Consider the following 15,940-nt stretch of genomic DNA (forward strand, 5'->3'; position numbering starts at 1 on the left):
ACATCAATGATTTTTTACTTTAAGTACAATTACAGTAAGAAAGATTTGAACATATATGCCAATGCAACGTAGCTGTACTCAAGAAGTAGATTGAAGACACTACTAGAATTGCTTAATGAAGAATAATGATAAGAATCAATCTGGCACAACATTGGAAAAGACAAACAGAATTGGTAAACTAAAATTGAATAAGGAGGCAATGGAAAAAAAATCCCACAGCAAAAGTTTAAACAAATTGAAGCAGGAACGGCTCCCTCATATACTGAATAGCTTATCACACAGCAAGGCAAGCTAAGATGCTTGGAATATAGTTTCTGAAGAAAAAGGATGAGTTTTTTTTTTAAAAAAATTATGAAAATGATCCAAATAGGAACAAACAATAATCATAGATGTCCAAAATATAGTATAAAAGTATTCAAGTAGCAATTTGCAACTAGGGAAGAAAGGGGAAGGAAGAAGAGAAGAGAGCTACCAGAATGCTTTTTAATGTAATTTTTTCAATCTTTGTTTCACCATTTTTATTTTTATTTTTTTAAAAATATAACCATTATTTCTGTATGTTCACACATTCTTTTCCTTTCTTTTTCTTTTTGTTTCTGTTTCTTTTTTGGAGATTTAGAATGTTACTGACAAATAATCAAAATCATGTTCACATATAATCTTTCCCAGGGATCAGTAGTTGCTGTGAAAAGCTCTTCCTGTCAGAGCTTGCTTTTTCCTGTCCAGATAAGAATTCCTAATATTGCCTTGCTTCTCATGATGGGCAGAAGGCTACCCATTTCTACTCTTACCAACCTTAGGATCATGACACAACAGCTCATTCCCAGCTGTTACCAGCCCTGTCTCTTCCACAACAACCACAATAATGGCAACAATTTGTCAAGATAGGTGGGAATATTACCAAACCACATCACTGTCCTTGGTCATTTTAGTTATTTTAAGTTTACAAATGACAAATGTTGTATGCCCATTGCAGTAATTTGTTCCATCCCCCTAATAGATGTGTCATTCAAAACATAAAGTGAGCCACCCAGAGTTTGGTACAAGATGGGCAATGTATAAAGGTTTCAAGAATTGATAATAAAATTAAAGGAATTAACAATTGCTCAATTATCTCAAAAATTTGATGTCCTTTTTTCTGGCATTGTGTAGGTTTCATTACTATCAATTGCATGCTATTTTCAAATTTATTAAGTAGCATTGGAGATTTTATGACTGATATCTAGCCAGACAGCAACAATTCACATTTTTGAAAAACTAGCTTACAACATTAATGTACTTATCTGTATATCAGAGAAAAAAGGTGCTATTGATAACCACTATAGCTAAGATCTTTCAAACAAGATAAATTAGTTTTCAACCCATTTTTTTTTCAAATCTTCATAATTACCAAGTCAAAAGATATAAATCAAAGAATATTAAAAAAATACTTGCACATTCATTCTTTTGTTATAGTTTCAGAGTATGTGGTTTCCTGTATAAGATTAAAGGAAATAAACTGCTCAGGGTCCCTTAGGTGAGATGGGTGGTGTAGAAAAATGACAGATAGCCAGATAGATAATTGTTTTATGAACGGAACTGTGAAGTGGTTTGTATTTGTGGGCTTTGCGATAATTGAAGAATGTAAGATAGAAATATAAAAAAGCACTATTGTACATAGGCAGTCCTTGGCTTACAAGAGTTCATTTAGTGACCATTCAAAGTTATAATGGCACTGAAAAAAGTGACTTATGGCTGTTGTTCACTTATGATCGCTGCAGCATCCCCATGGTCATGTGATCAAAATTTGGATGCTTGGCAACTAGTTCATATTTATGACGGCTGCAATATCCTGGGTCATGCAATCACCTTTTGCAACCTTCTGACAAGCAAAGTCAATGGGAAAGCCAGATTCACTTAATCTTATTACGGTACTAACTTCACAACTGCAGTGATTCACTTAACAATGGTGGCATGAAAGGTCGTAAAATGGGGCAAAATTCACAACTGTCTCACTTAGCAACAGAAAGTATAAAATTCCTTCAAGCTGGTTGCCTGAGGTTTTCAACAATTTTCTTCACCCTCCAAAGGAATGAGGATCACATGGCCTACACTTCTGTAATGGTGTGGGTGACAGGTTTACAACTCTATTTTAAGTCTCATCTTTATCTGAGATTTGGGATACCAGAAGGAAGAGGGAGAGAAGATTTCTGAATAAGTGACAACTGGCTGGCACAGGCCCAGATGGGCATCAATATATATATATTGGTGTTGAATAAAAGTGTTGGCATTAGATCATATGGCTCATCTCTTTTTGGCAAATGAACATTTGTGAAGAATCTGGTTAACCATGAATCTTGTCTATGAAATATGCTATATGGCTTCTTGTTTTCTGTTTCACAGGCTTGGTAACCAGACTACTTTGTTTTTTTATAAATATTTTATTAATTTTTCTAATTTTACAATCATAAGTACTTAATAAGCAACGTGTTGTCTGGATCTATTAGTAATTCAGTGATACATATTAACTTTTTCAGTCTAGTCCAATACTACGCCATCCAGTGCTTCCTTGGTCTTCTCTTCTTCCGGCAGTATGCATTTTTCCATACTGGGCAAATACAATTCTTGTTACTGTTAATACATATACAATTAAATATAGACATCTTCATCACATTTTTCTGGTATTATACATAATATCGATAGTATCAATTTATAATATCTTTTCTAGCCAAAATATAGCTCAATTGCATTTACACTTAAAATCCATTTATTGAATCAATATCCTGTTTTTCCCGCTTTTTTAAAATTTTAATTTCCCATCAATGTTCAAAATATCTCTATCACTTATATTTTTTCATAATAAATTATATTTGGGTAACTAAAAGCTTCCCTTATTCAAACCCTTTTGGAATTTTCATATTTCCCATCTCATAACAAAGTATCTAGTTACAAATCCTATCCTTCTAATTATAATACTTTTATTTCTAACAGTTATCTACGGTATTTTCTTAGCCATATTCAAACATCTGTTTAGTAGTATAATATCCCATCTAATAGGTCAGATCCTCAATTTTCTTCAGTCTTACTCTAGCTTTCTTCCTTTGCCAAATAACTTTCCAAGTCAGTACATTTAAATCATCAAGTAGTTCTTCCTCCGTTTTTGTATATATTATTTGCAATGAGGAAAAGAATTTGGTTGAAATGTTTTTGGAAGAATGCTCAACCCATTTATATTCATTAAACAGCCTCCATCCTTCTCCTTCAGTTTTTTTTTTCATTTGCTTGTCAATGTTCAGCATTTCTCCTAACAGCTTTATCATCCATTCGATCAGCTCTTCTTCCTTATCCTCAAATGTGTTCTGAATCTTGACAAGTACGATGTCTTTTCCATTTCCGGTGTTATCATTGCATCTTCTATTTTTTCATTAGTCTGTATCTGTCTGTTAATTCCTTCCTTTAGGTCCTCCATCTTTGGATCCGTTTCTTCTAATTTTTCTTCCATTTTCTGGGTTATTAGTTCCTTCTTTGAAGTCATTGTCTAGATTTGTAAGTTTAGGTTAGAAAATTGTTCTTTTATCTCATTTGTGTTATTTTTAGTCTCATCCTGAAATGAAACAATTGTCTCTTGGATTGATTTCAACATGGAAAGAATTTCTTTCTGAGATTCATTAACATTTTCCTGTTGATATATCAAGCTGGGAGCTTTGGAGACATGTTTTGAAGATGATTTTTTACCATTTAAGGCTGAGTATGGAACACTCATTTTGTTTTTGTATGTAGTTTTATAGTCCAATAGGGTCCCCAACCTAGACAAGCAACCCAAGAGTTTTTGTTTTTCCCTTTTCCCAGCTGCAGTCTGCAAAAGTGAAAGTGTCCAGGAACAACAAAGAGTCTTATCTGAGTCTGGGCTTCAAGCCAAGTTTCCCTTAAACATAATAAATTGTAGTACCATAATTCTCCACTAGATGTCATTGACACCGTCTTCCAGTTTTCCAAATCCAAACTTATTTTGCACTTTCAAATATTTTTTCTAAAAAAAAAGTCTCAAAGGTACTTTTAATCCCAAATTTCAAAGCTATAGATCTATATTCATTCCAAATTGATCTTGTAGTTCCTCTGTTTTCCTCCAAAGCAATTAATTTGCCGCTTTTCTTTTCCTGAGGGAGCAGGGCAATAACTTCCCTTCCCTCTCTCATCGGGGACAATTCTTTGCTTTGGGCATTCTTTTTTCCAGGAAAGTAGTATTAGGGCCATAAAAAGAGGATAAAGTCTCACCCAGTTCCATCCACGTTGCTCAGAAATTGCTCGTTAGAGCTTTGTCTTCAGTTGTCAGCAGCTTTTGACTGGCCACACGAACGTAGCCAGTCTTTCCCCTGCTGGTTTGAAGGGCTTCCTCGGATCCAGTGGAAGGGCTGCCACCCCTCCCCAATCAACGAGGGTCCCCTCCTTCTTCGTCACCTCTTCGGGGTGACTTTTGACCCTTTTTAGGGTCCCAAGTGGAGCAAAATCAAATGTGAAAGACAGAGCCCCGTCTTCCTGCGCCCGACACACCACGATGTCAAACCGGAAGTCTCGTAACCAGACTACTTTATTAGCACCATGATTCAAGGAAGAAAATAGACTCATAAAGAACAACATAAAGATAAAAAAAAATTTGTGAGAGACAGCAGAACTGGAAAGATAAAATAAAAGAATAAAAACAGCAGCTAAAAGTTGAATAACTTTTTCCTAGGAAAGGAACAAACAAAACAATAAAGTTAAGTTCATTAGAACTAATTGCAAATACCAGTCCTATAATCAATTTTCTTCCTGGGAAGGAAGATGCTTTCCCAGACCAAAGAGGCAACAGCTGAACTATGAATGCAGAAAGGTTTTCACTTTTGTTAACTATGTTGATGCTGGAGTTTTAGATAACTGAGGAAGAAAATTCATTCATATAAACAAAATGCCTCTATTTCTAGAATCAACATTCAAATGTAATATTTGTTCAAAATTATTTATTGCACATTATCAAATTGTATAATTGAAAAATGAGCCATAATAATAATAATAATGATAAAGTTGGAAGGGACCTCGGAGGTCATCTAGTCCAACCTCCTGCTCAGGCAGGAAACCCTATACCATTTAGGACAAATGGCTGTCCAGTTTCTTCTTAAAAACTTCCAGTGTTGGAGCATTCACCACTTCTGGAGGCAGGTTGTTCCACTGGTTAATTGTTCTAACTGTCAGGAAGTTTCTCCTTAGTTCTAGGTTGCTTCTCTCTTTGGTTAGTTTCCACCCGTTGCTTCTGTCCTGCCTTCAGGCGCTTTGGAGAATAGCCTGACTCCCTCTTCTTTGTGGCAGCCCCTAAGATATTGGAACACTGCTATCATGTCCCCCCTCATCCTTCTCTTCGTTAAACTAGACATACCCAATTCCAGCAACCATTCCTTATATGTTTTAGCCTCCAGTCCCCTAATCATCTTTGTTGCTCTTCTCTGTACTCTTTCTAGAGTCTCAACATCTTTTTTACATCGTGGTGACCAGAACTGGATGCAGTATTCCAAGTGTGGCCTTACCAAGGCATATGATAAACTTAATCACTCCATAACCTACCAGTCAAGAATGTTCCAGAGAGCTTGGATTGACAGGCAGTTTGGCTATAAAAAACAGAAGAATTGAAGTAAGATTGCAACTGGGACAGATAGAGATAGATCTCATGGGAGCCTATTAAGAATAGAAGTGCCAGTTCCCACTTCTATCTAAATGCTGTTTCCTGCAGTTCTGGATGGTAGATTACTGAGACTTTTCACTTTAAGCTGTTAATGCTTAATATAAGGTCCAAGTTCCATAAGATTCTACTTCTCAGCATCATAATCAAGGCAGAATGATGGAAAATCTGTCCTATATGACTGAGGACTAATTGAGTGATATTATGCGTAATCTGCCTTACCAAGTTTCAAATATTTCAGCAACCATTTCTCTTCTTGGGAAAGAGGGAGGGCAATGATATTGGGATTATAAATGACACCAAATGCTCTGCTCCACAGGTTACTGGATGCATACACTTGTATTTAAGGTTGGGCTTAAATTATTGCAAATGTACCATATTATTTATAGAAGTAAATAAAAAAGTATATGTGCCCACATGTGCATACCTAATAGTTAACACTAAATAATTTGAATTTTTTCCCTAAAAATTAAATACTTTATTAGTATATTAGCAAACTTCCTATTAATTAGTATCAATTCAGAGATATATTTTAAGCACCATATTTTGCAAAGTGCCTTTTCATGCTGGCAGCATCTTCCCCCAGAATAGTTGTCATTAGTCTCATAAATTAAGTTACTCAGGTTAAGCCTGCTTGACAAGCTATGCCTGCTTCATCGAGTGAGCGTTCTAATAAAAACAAAGCTCTGCAGGAAATGGCATTCAATAGGTTTTGTTTTCTATCAATTTTTGAGGTAAGCCACATAAATATATGAAGTGGCTAATGTAATATGCCAAAAGAAGAACCTGGCCATTCTTCTTCCCATTCAAGTCAAGTTCCAGCTCACACTCATAGTTCTCACTGTGAACAATCAACTATGCCAGAGGTCTCCAACCTTTCTCAGTTGGTGGACTGGAGGGAAAGGGAGGAGCCACGAGCATGGCGACACAAATGGGACGGTGCTAGCCCCTGCATGACACTCACTAGCACCATCCTGTTTTTGTCCTGTGGGCACTAGCGTGCCCCCTTTTTCGCTGCGTGGCGCTGGCGCAAGTGGGGGTGATTGTGCATGCACTGGCCAGCCTTTCCTGCGGCCTGGTGGCCAGCAAGCCACAGCCCGGTAGTGGGCCACGGCCCACAGGTTGGGAACCCCTGAACTATGCAACCGAAATAGCAAGTAAAATTAAATAGCAACAACAACAAAAATTAACCATAATGAAATCTGGAGTGCTTCTTACAGAGAAGTTTGCAAATTTACAAATATCCCCAACTTTAAATCAAAAGATTTATATATTCAAAGGAACTTTCTTTAATTGAAACAATTCATTTCATTCGTTTCAGCAGACAAAGCAAAATTTTATATGTATGTATTCATACTTCCCTTGTAATTTTCAAAGGCCATGCATATAACTAAACACCCACGTTGCATATTTTAATGGACTAATTTAAGCTAGTAACCTAATGTTATGCTCTCTGGTCAAACTACTGTATTTCTTTCACATCTTTATTCAAAGGATAAGACTCTTATCTCAGCATTCCTGAAGTTCAGTTTGTCTTTGCTGTACCTTGGTAACAAGCTTTCAAACTTTGGCAGTAACTGTGCCAGTGTGTTCAATATTTCTAGAGGAATGTACAAATATTCTTTTCTAGAATATTCTTCAAATGTACAAGTATTCAAGGGATTAATTAAACCAGAGCACAGCTCTTTTTTCTATAGAGATTAAATTTTAAGCCGTTTCATCTCTTTCATTTATATTAAATAATAATCATTCATTTTATTGTTTATTTTGTGGTAGGAAAGTGCAAATTATTTCACACAATCCTACAAACTCAAGACTGTCAAAACTGAAGTCTGCTACATTGATTGAATCTGTTTGAGGTAATAATTGGACTTCTTAAACAAAGGCACACACATTTCCCATTCATGTATATAATTTATATGTCTTCTGCATTTTCTATCATTCTAAAAAAGAATTAATTGCTGTCATTTAAGAATTTCTTGGCTGGCAGGGAGGGAGGAAGGAAGGTAGGTAGGTAGGTTTTTGATAATACCTACTAGCTTTCCACAAGGAAACTGGCAGGAAGTTGAAAATTTCTACCAGTGCTTTTTTGCCCACCCTTGGTCATTCTGTTTCTCTGTTCAGGTAAGAAAATATTTTAGAAATGATGTCCCAACGGGGCATGAGTTGTTTAGTCAAAATTAAATCTGCTTCTTCGCTCTCTCGTTCTCTCTCCTGTAACTCATCTTTTAACCATGTTTGTTCAATTTGTTTGGAAATCATTATGAGGGAGATTTTTTTAAAAAAAGGCCCAGGAAGAAAGATTTGGGTTAAACAAATCTGCAAATGTCACAAAATTTCAACTTACAAATATTTGTGCTGAAAAAAACATATATTCTCCAAGCAGAAAATAAGAACAATCACTTAAGAGATTTATTCTTCATAAAAGGATGCCTCTGGATAGCAATTTATGGCAACAAGTGACAACTAAATCATCTCTTGCCTTCTGCTAGAAGGCTTCTTGCATGCAACTGACACTCTGACTTTACACTATGAATACAGAAAAACATTATTTCCAGTCTTTTAAAAACATTTAAAAGATTTTCTTTCCAGATGGAAACTGCTGGAAAATCTCAGCAGTGGCTCATTGCTACAGCACAAAAATCAGAAAAGTCTGATCCTGCATACAAAGATCTATTTCTTTGAGCAAGAACAACAAGGTGAGCAAAAACTAGTTCATGCATAGCTTCAAAAGGGTGTAAAATATCTCAGACTGCATGCCTAAAGGGCAAGGAAGAATTTAGATGTAATGCAAGATCAGTATATAAATCCAGATTTCCATAATTAATTATTTCTGATGAAGAATCTGAGTAGCATTTTAGATTCGAAATAGTCTAAATACATAGACTGTTTCAAAATGAATTCAATGATGTTTTTGATTCTAAATTACAAAGTACTATATAGTATGGCAAAAATACAAGTATACACAAAGCAAAAAAGCAATCCCCTCCCAGGTAGTTTATCTTTTTTCCACGGAGGATTACATAGCATCTTTTTTGTTTGGTGCATTTTCTCAACCCCTCATTTCTTCCTTTTTATAGGTATTAAATTGTGCGCTGACAGAATTCCATTCTTTTTAATAGTATACTAGATAACATACACTAATGCCACCAAGATAGGAAAGTATCCTGAAATAGCAAAGTACCTTCCGACTCATCAGTTCTTAATCTATTTTTTAAATAATCTATTTAAGTATTATAGATATTTAGCTACTTTCAGACATTATTGATTTTTAATTCAAAAGATGGGAGATGAAGCTGAAGGAAACTAAGTAGAACTGGAACCATGGACACACTCCTAGGAGAGGAGAGCTAAACTTTAATTTTTTGCACAGGTACTATCGCTGAAATGAATAATCCAAACATAAACATGCCTATATAATCCAATTTTCAGTTTATTTCTATTTTGTTCCAAAAGTTTATTTCCCAATTTATATCAATTATTTAAGTGTATATTTATATTCTATAAAATTGGCTTCATTCTTCTCATTTGATATTCTTTACTAAAATCCATCAAAAAGTATTATCTACTTCTCTCAGTGTATGTAGTCAAGTTTCTTCAATTAATGCAAATTAAGCGTAATCATTTTAGGAGCCATGGTGGTGCAGTGGTGGCACAGAGGTTAGAATGCAGTATTGCAAGCTAACTCTGCCCACAGCTAGGAGTTCGATCCTGACTGGCTCAAGGTTGACTCAGCCTCCCATCCTTCCAAGGTAAGTAAAACAAAGACCCAGATTGTTGGGGGCAACAAGCTGACACTGTAAACAGCTCAGAGATTGCTGTAAAGCACTATGGAGTGGTATATAAGTCTATGCACTCTTGCTATTGCCATTTTACAAAATTCTTTAAATCATTTTACAATAATCTTAAGTCAATAACATGAAATGTTTCTCTTTATGTTGACTACCTAAATGCAATATAATACAAGATTTAAAAAAAAACTATCCAAAAGATAATACAAAAGAATATTTCAGCCTACTTCACTTTTCTCTTTTATTAATTTACAGATAGCAGCCCAGCCTTAGAATTATACTTTTTTATACTTTTAATTATACTTATAATGTTACTTATAAGACTGAGGGTTTTTTTAAAAGAAAATCCTGTCAGTGCAATTATTCATGTTTGACAGATCACTGACAACTTATACAGGCTGCAATGGGGGAGAGAGGTATCTCAATGTTTTATAATTTTGTAAGCTTAGCAACAAATATGGTATATATGTAGTATTCTATAGACAGGATTCACTAACAAGAAACTCTGAACCAGCGGTAGGCAACCTTGGCTCTTTTATGACTCGTGGACTTCAAGACCCAGAATTCCTGAGCCAGCCACGCTGGCTCAGGAATTCTGGAAGTTGAAGTCCACGAATCATAAAAGAGCCAAGGTTGCCTACCCCTGCTCTGAACCAAACACAAATAAAATAGCTACGATCTTGCTGAGTTAACATTGTTATGTGCAATATGAGAAAAGGATAGACAGCAATCCTGTAATTCTTCATTCCAGTGCATACAAGAATATGAAAGATTCTGCTATATTTCTATTGGATTACTGCAGCTGTGCATGCAACTATGCAGCCGGATTCTAATTTTATATACTGTGACTGTGCAAATCCTTTGAAGGAAAAGCTTACAAAATGCAGGACTGCACACAAAACATGTGTCTCCAAATTATTAAAATGGCCCTGCTTTTTTTTCCAAAGAATATTACAGAAGAGTTCATAAAGTCATCTCACATGAGAAAAGTTAAACCTTAGCCATTACAAGGGGAAAAGTGGCTTAAAATGGGATAAACCCCAATCTTCATATTAAGAAAGTTTAAGATGAGAGACCTAATGAGAAGGACTCACTGGAGAAGAGCCTAATGCTGGGAAAGATTGAGGGAAATAGAAGAAGGGGACGACAGAGAATGAGGTGGCTGGATGGCGTCACTGAAGCAGTAGGCATGAGCTTAAATGGACTCCAGAAGATGGTAGAGGACAGGAAGGTCTGTAGGAAAGTTGTCCATGGGGTCGCGATGGGTCGGAGACGACTTCGCAACTAACAACAACAACAACAACATGAGAGATATCTAATGAACTTTATTAGAGGAAAGAAGAAATAGTTCCAAAAAGAAGCAAGACTTAAACTAAAATAAGGACAAGAATCTTGAAGTATATGACCTCCTCTCATAAAGAATCCTAAAACAAAGACAATTAAATTATAATATGATTTAAATGCATCAAGGAAGATAGTAAAAAAGATAAGGTTTAATAAAAAGTAGAAAGAAGAATTACTGAAATAAATTTGATAAACATGCTGAATAACTACAAGAAATTGGCCCACATGTAAGTGTTCTGAACAAACAAATGAAAAATCAGATATATTTAAAGAAAATGTACAGTTGGAAAAGTAGAAAAAAGGCTTGTTTGTTATTAGTAGGTGAAAGAAAATATCTTATTAAATTGCATAGCTATTCAAACCAGGCATATTGGGATCAGCAAGCAAACAATACAGAAAAAAATCCATGCCTTTAATACAGTACTCCAGGGCTGCCAAATCCATATTAAATAAGGACAATAAGTGAGTATAGCGCAGGGGTCCTCAACCTTGGCAACTTTAAGACTTGTGGACTTCAACTCCCAGAATTCCTCAGCCAGCAAAGTCCACAAGTCTTAAAGTCCACAAGTCTTAAAGTTGCCAAGGTTGAGGACCCCTGGAATAGCGGGAACAAGACTGCTACAATGTTAGTGGTACCTCCTTTCATTAAAATCAGGGTTAATTTCCTGTCTAACTGTAGGGTCAGTAGGGCACTTGATCCTACCCTTTAATCCTTCAGACACTGAAAGTATGTCACTATCAGAGTTTATATGTGACAGAAATATCTGGACAGAAAATATAAAAAAATATAGCTTTAGGAAACTAGTAAAATTGAACAAATTTCCTTACCAACTCTATTACTTTTATAAGAGTACTTATGGCCTTGATAGACCAAAGCAGTCTTTAGGCTCCTTGATCCTCTATTACTCAAATGCAATATTATATACTGTATGTAGCCAGCATTAAATTACAGCCACTTATCCTGAAGAAACTCAATTACAGCTAAAATATATAAATCATCAGGCTGGTCAAACATGAATGCTTCAAGTGTTTAGTGACCAAACATTCACCTGTTCTTTGGCTGTCCTGAATTTCCTCAGGAGGAAAGCTGAGCTTTCTGAGGTGCTATAATCACTGCCTATACAAAAAGTACCAAAACCCTCCTAAAAGCACATGACCAACAGATGGAATAAAAGACCAACCAGGAAAGAAAGGAGTCAGTGGCTATCAAATTTGGGAGGAAAACCATGCAATTCAGTTAAACTGGGTATCCTTTTTAGATGGATAATCCATATGGATAATCCTTTTTAGATGGATAATCCAATGCAGCTCGCTTTTGCGCGAGCTGCATTGGCTGCCGGTGGCCTTCCGGGTGCGCTTCAAGGTGCTGATTATTATCTTTAAAGCGCTCCATGGCATCGGACCTGGTTACCTTCGAGACCGCCTCCTGCCACAGATTACCCCCCACCGACCTGTACGCTCTCACAGAGTGGGTCTCCTCAGGGTGCCGTCAGCCAGACAGTGCCGGCTNTGGCCTGAGGGATTTTAAAGGGGGTTTTAATTACTTTTAAATTGGACATATTTAAATATTTCGTTTTAATCAAATTTTAATTAAGTATGTATATATGTTAGTATTTTATTCAATTGTCAGCCGCCCTGAGTCCGTAAGGAGAAGGGCGGGATATAAATGCAATTAATAAATAAATAAATAAATAAATAAATAAAATATTGTTGAAAGAAAACTACAGAGATATATTCATGAAGTCAATACAAGTCAAGCTTGGCTCAAAGGAGACTTTATGTCTACCTGTAGGTGCTTTTTTAATGTTTTAGAGTGCTTAGGAATTCATGAAACCGGAAAGCAAACACTTTAAGTTACAGGTAGCATTTAAAGCACAAATTAATACAGGATAGTCACATATCAGAGCTCATAGCCTGTAACTATCCCTAAATAGGGAAGGCATTACATTAACATTCAGAAACAGACTATTCCCTTGTCACAATAATATAGAGCTAATATCTTACATCTCTCAGAAAATTATGTAACATGTTGCTAAAATGTTTTGAGTGTGGATAGAGAGACAATACTATATAGTACAACAGCTAGCTCTTTATGGTAGGGAGAGTACAGGTAGGAAAAACAAACAAGCTATTTGTTGCAAATTAAAGCAAAAGTTGAACATTCCCAATTTTTTAAAAGCTTGAACTATTGTTTCAGGCAAAGCTGCTATATTTAATAAAGTTATGACCAACTTAAAGTGAATAAATTACATCTCATTACTGGGTCTGTTAGGATGGAATATAAAATGGTACAGGTGACTCAAAGAGGTGCTGTAAGGTCTCTTCCAGTTTTCCACTGCTGTTTCCTAGTCTTCATTTAAGTAAGGAAAACAAGCACTTCTCTTGCTCAGAATGCAGGGTTAATAATATCTGCACTTAGGTAAAGCACATGGCCAAATGAGCAGGACATCAATTACATCATCAAAAGTGCTAAGAAGGTAACAAAAGGACTACTTTTTGCAAAATAAGAGGAGCTTATTTCTTACTAATAAAACAGTGATTTGGGACAATATGTTGCTTGCACTGAATAGGGTCTAACTATAGAACTATAGAAAATCTGAGAACTTACATCTATTGTAATTTAAACAGGTATATTATTTACCAACTGCAAATGTATTATATTTATTTATGAATTTTTAATGTGGCAATAAATAATGTTATAATTTTAAAACACTAAATGTTCTGCATAATTGCTTGACAATATATTTTTACATTTCTCTATTTTCATCAGAAATTAATCTCTTTTAGATATTTCAAGTAACATTTAATTCATTTAATTTTATGTTTAAATTAATAAACTACTTAAGCTCAAGCAACTTATATTTTAGTTTATAAAAGTTGTTACAATATTCCCTTTTCATAAACAAACCTATTATCTTTTAAAATATAATTTTAGCAGAACCCCAGTGCAATCCTGAATACAGACATGTTTTTAAAGTTCCATTATTGTAACTGCCATCAAGTTCAAAGGAGCAACTTTGAGATAAATGAATATAAAGCTGCAATATTCCACATATGAATCTGAGAGTAAACCCCTCTGAAATAATGATACACACCTCTGAGCAGATTAGGCATCATACGTAGTTTTAAGGACCTATAATTGCATATCTATATTTACAATCCTAAACATTCACTAAACATTATGGAACTTATTTCAATATAAAGTGCATAGGATCATGTTATTAGTATTCTGTAATAAGAAAAATAATTTTGGAAGTTTAGGATATCTGTTTGGAAGTTTAGGATATCTGTTTTAAAGTGCATATAATTTAGATCTTAAAATTCAAGCATCCATGATAATGTTTATTTCATTTCTCCACACCATTCACTTCTGAAAAAGTGGTGAAAAATTAGTGGACTTATGATAAAGCAAAGAAATACTGGAGTAGGGGAGGATCACATCTTAATACAGAAAATTCTTAAAGTGAATGTAAAGATAAAATCAGAGACTTTTCTTTTGGGCATAATGAATAAAGAACTTGAAAAAAAACTTTGATGTTATATATGCTGATAGCAGCAAGAATATTCTATGCACAAAAATGGAAGGGTACTTTAATTTACAGTGGACAAATGGCTGCAAAAGTAGATGGAATTAGCAGAGATAGCTAAATTGATTTGCTTTGATTAAAGAAAAGAATACAATTAATTTTGTTTCTATTTGGAAACCGCTTTTGGACTTTGTGATTGAGGCGGGAAAAAAGTAAAACTTTGATTTTGGCTTTTGCTGATTAGTTGTTGTTATGAAAATTGCTAGTATATATTATTATACTATATAGTAAAAAGCTGAGGTTGTATATTATTACCTTATTCTATTGTGCCAAAAAGAGTAGGAAATCAATGCTTTTTCTTTTCCTTTTCTCCTACACTTTTTCCTCTTCCCCTTTTCCTCCCCTATTTTCCCATTTTTCATTTGTCTTTGTATTTCTGTATTTTACATTTTGATAAACTAATAAAAATTGAGAAAAGGTGGAGAAAAAATAATATAAAAATCTTATATCCTTTTAATTAAATCTTAACACAAACTATTTGCAGAATTTTTAAAGTAAACAATTAAAGAACAAGTTCAAAATGTGTTCAAAACATGTCTTCAAGTGCTACTAAAATGCAGTTTATGTAGATTCTAAGAGTTATAAAAAGTATTTTCATATATCTGAACATAAGTTAGCATGCACAAGTGCAACAAAATTCTACCTCAAGTTTTATGACTCCTTGTTTTGAATATAACTGTGAGAATGTCAACAATGCACTCTTTCAGTGCTCCTTATTTTGTTACGTTTAACTGATATGAAATGTAATTTTACTTATTGTATTTAATTAAAAATATAATTGGACACCTAAATTCAAAAGCACAGACAAAAGTTCTTTTAAGCATGCAGCAGAGGTTTAACCCTGCTGAGCGGGGCATTTTTAGGGAAAGATTGAAAATAGCTTTTCAGAGGATAAACAGCAGCACATACCAGTTCCTTCTTGCCACGAGACTCACTATTAAGGCATCCAAGGAGAACAGAAAGTGATTATTCATAATGCCAGATCAGAGTTATTAAAAAGAAAAAAAGAAAACACCAAGATGCTGGCCTGGGTAAAGGCCAAAGGGAGAAAAAGCAGACAAAGTTATGTTCTGTGAACAAGAACAAAAGGTGACAGAACCACCAGGGCAGAACTACAGTATTAAAGATACTATGATCCACAGAGTCAGCACTCTGTTGACTTTTACCTGAGCCGAAAAGGTGCCTGCTGGAGATGGTGGAGATGGCGTTTCCTGCTGATGGCTGTCTTCTTCCTCTGGTGAATCATCCAGGAGAACTTTACCGCTCTTGTTGAGCTTCCACATTATGAGTGGAGGCCAGAGGAAGAGGAAGGGGGAGGAGGTAAAAACTGGCCTGGTCCTTTATTTATGCCTGAGAAAGTTTGAGAAAGAACCAGGTGAAATGGCAATGACTTTGCTATTCAGCCAACCAGCCTACAGATATTAAGCTTTCTGGAGAAACAGCTAAACGGGTCGATCCTAAGATGTGCGGGCAGACTTCCAGAAAAGCCACTGTCGGGGGGGGGGGGGGGGGGAAAAAAAAAAAAAAGC

The 15,940-nt window shown here is 35.2% G+C and overlaps 1 protein-coding gene across 1 annotated transcript in view; it reads right to left on the minus strand.

Moving 5' to 3' along the window:
* TDRP (testis development related protein) overlaps positions 1-15,721 on the minus strand; it is a 30,112-nt gene extending 14,391 nt beyond the window's left edge. The window contains exon 1 of the mRNA XM_015812657.1: positions 15,578-15,721. Coding sequence (XP_015668143.1) covers positions 15,578-15,694 — 117 coding nt within the window. The 5' untranslated portion in view covers positions 15,695-15,721. The remainder of the gene's footprint in view (positions 1-15,577) is intronic.
* Between the last annotated feature and the right edge of the window lie 219 nt (positions 15,722-15,940).

The sequence above is a fragment of the Protobothrops mucrosquamatus genome, unplaced genomic scaffold (assembly GCF_001527695.2).
Source record: "Protobothrops mucrosquamatus isolate PMUCROS unplaced genomic scaffold, P.Mucros_1.0 scaffold104, whole genome shotgun sequence".
Classification (NCBI taxonomy): Eukaryota; Metazoa; Chordata; class Lepidosauria; order Squamata; family Viperidae; genus Protobothrops; species Protobothrops mucrosquamatus.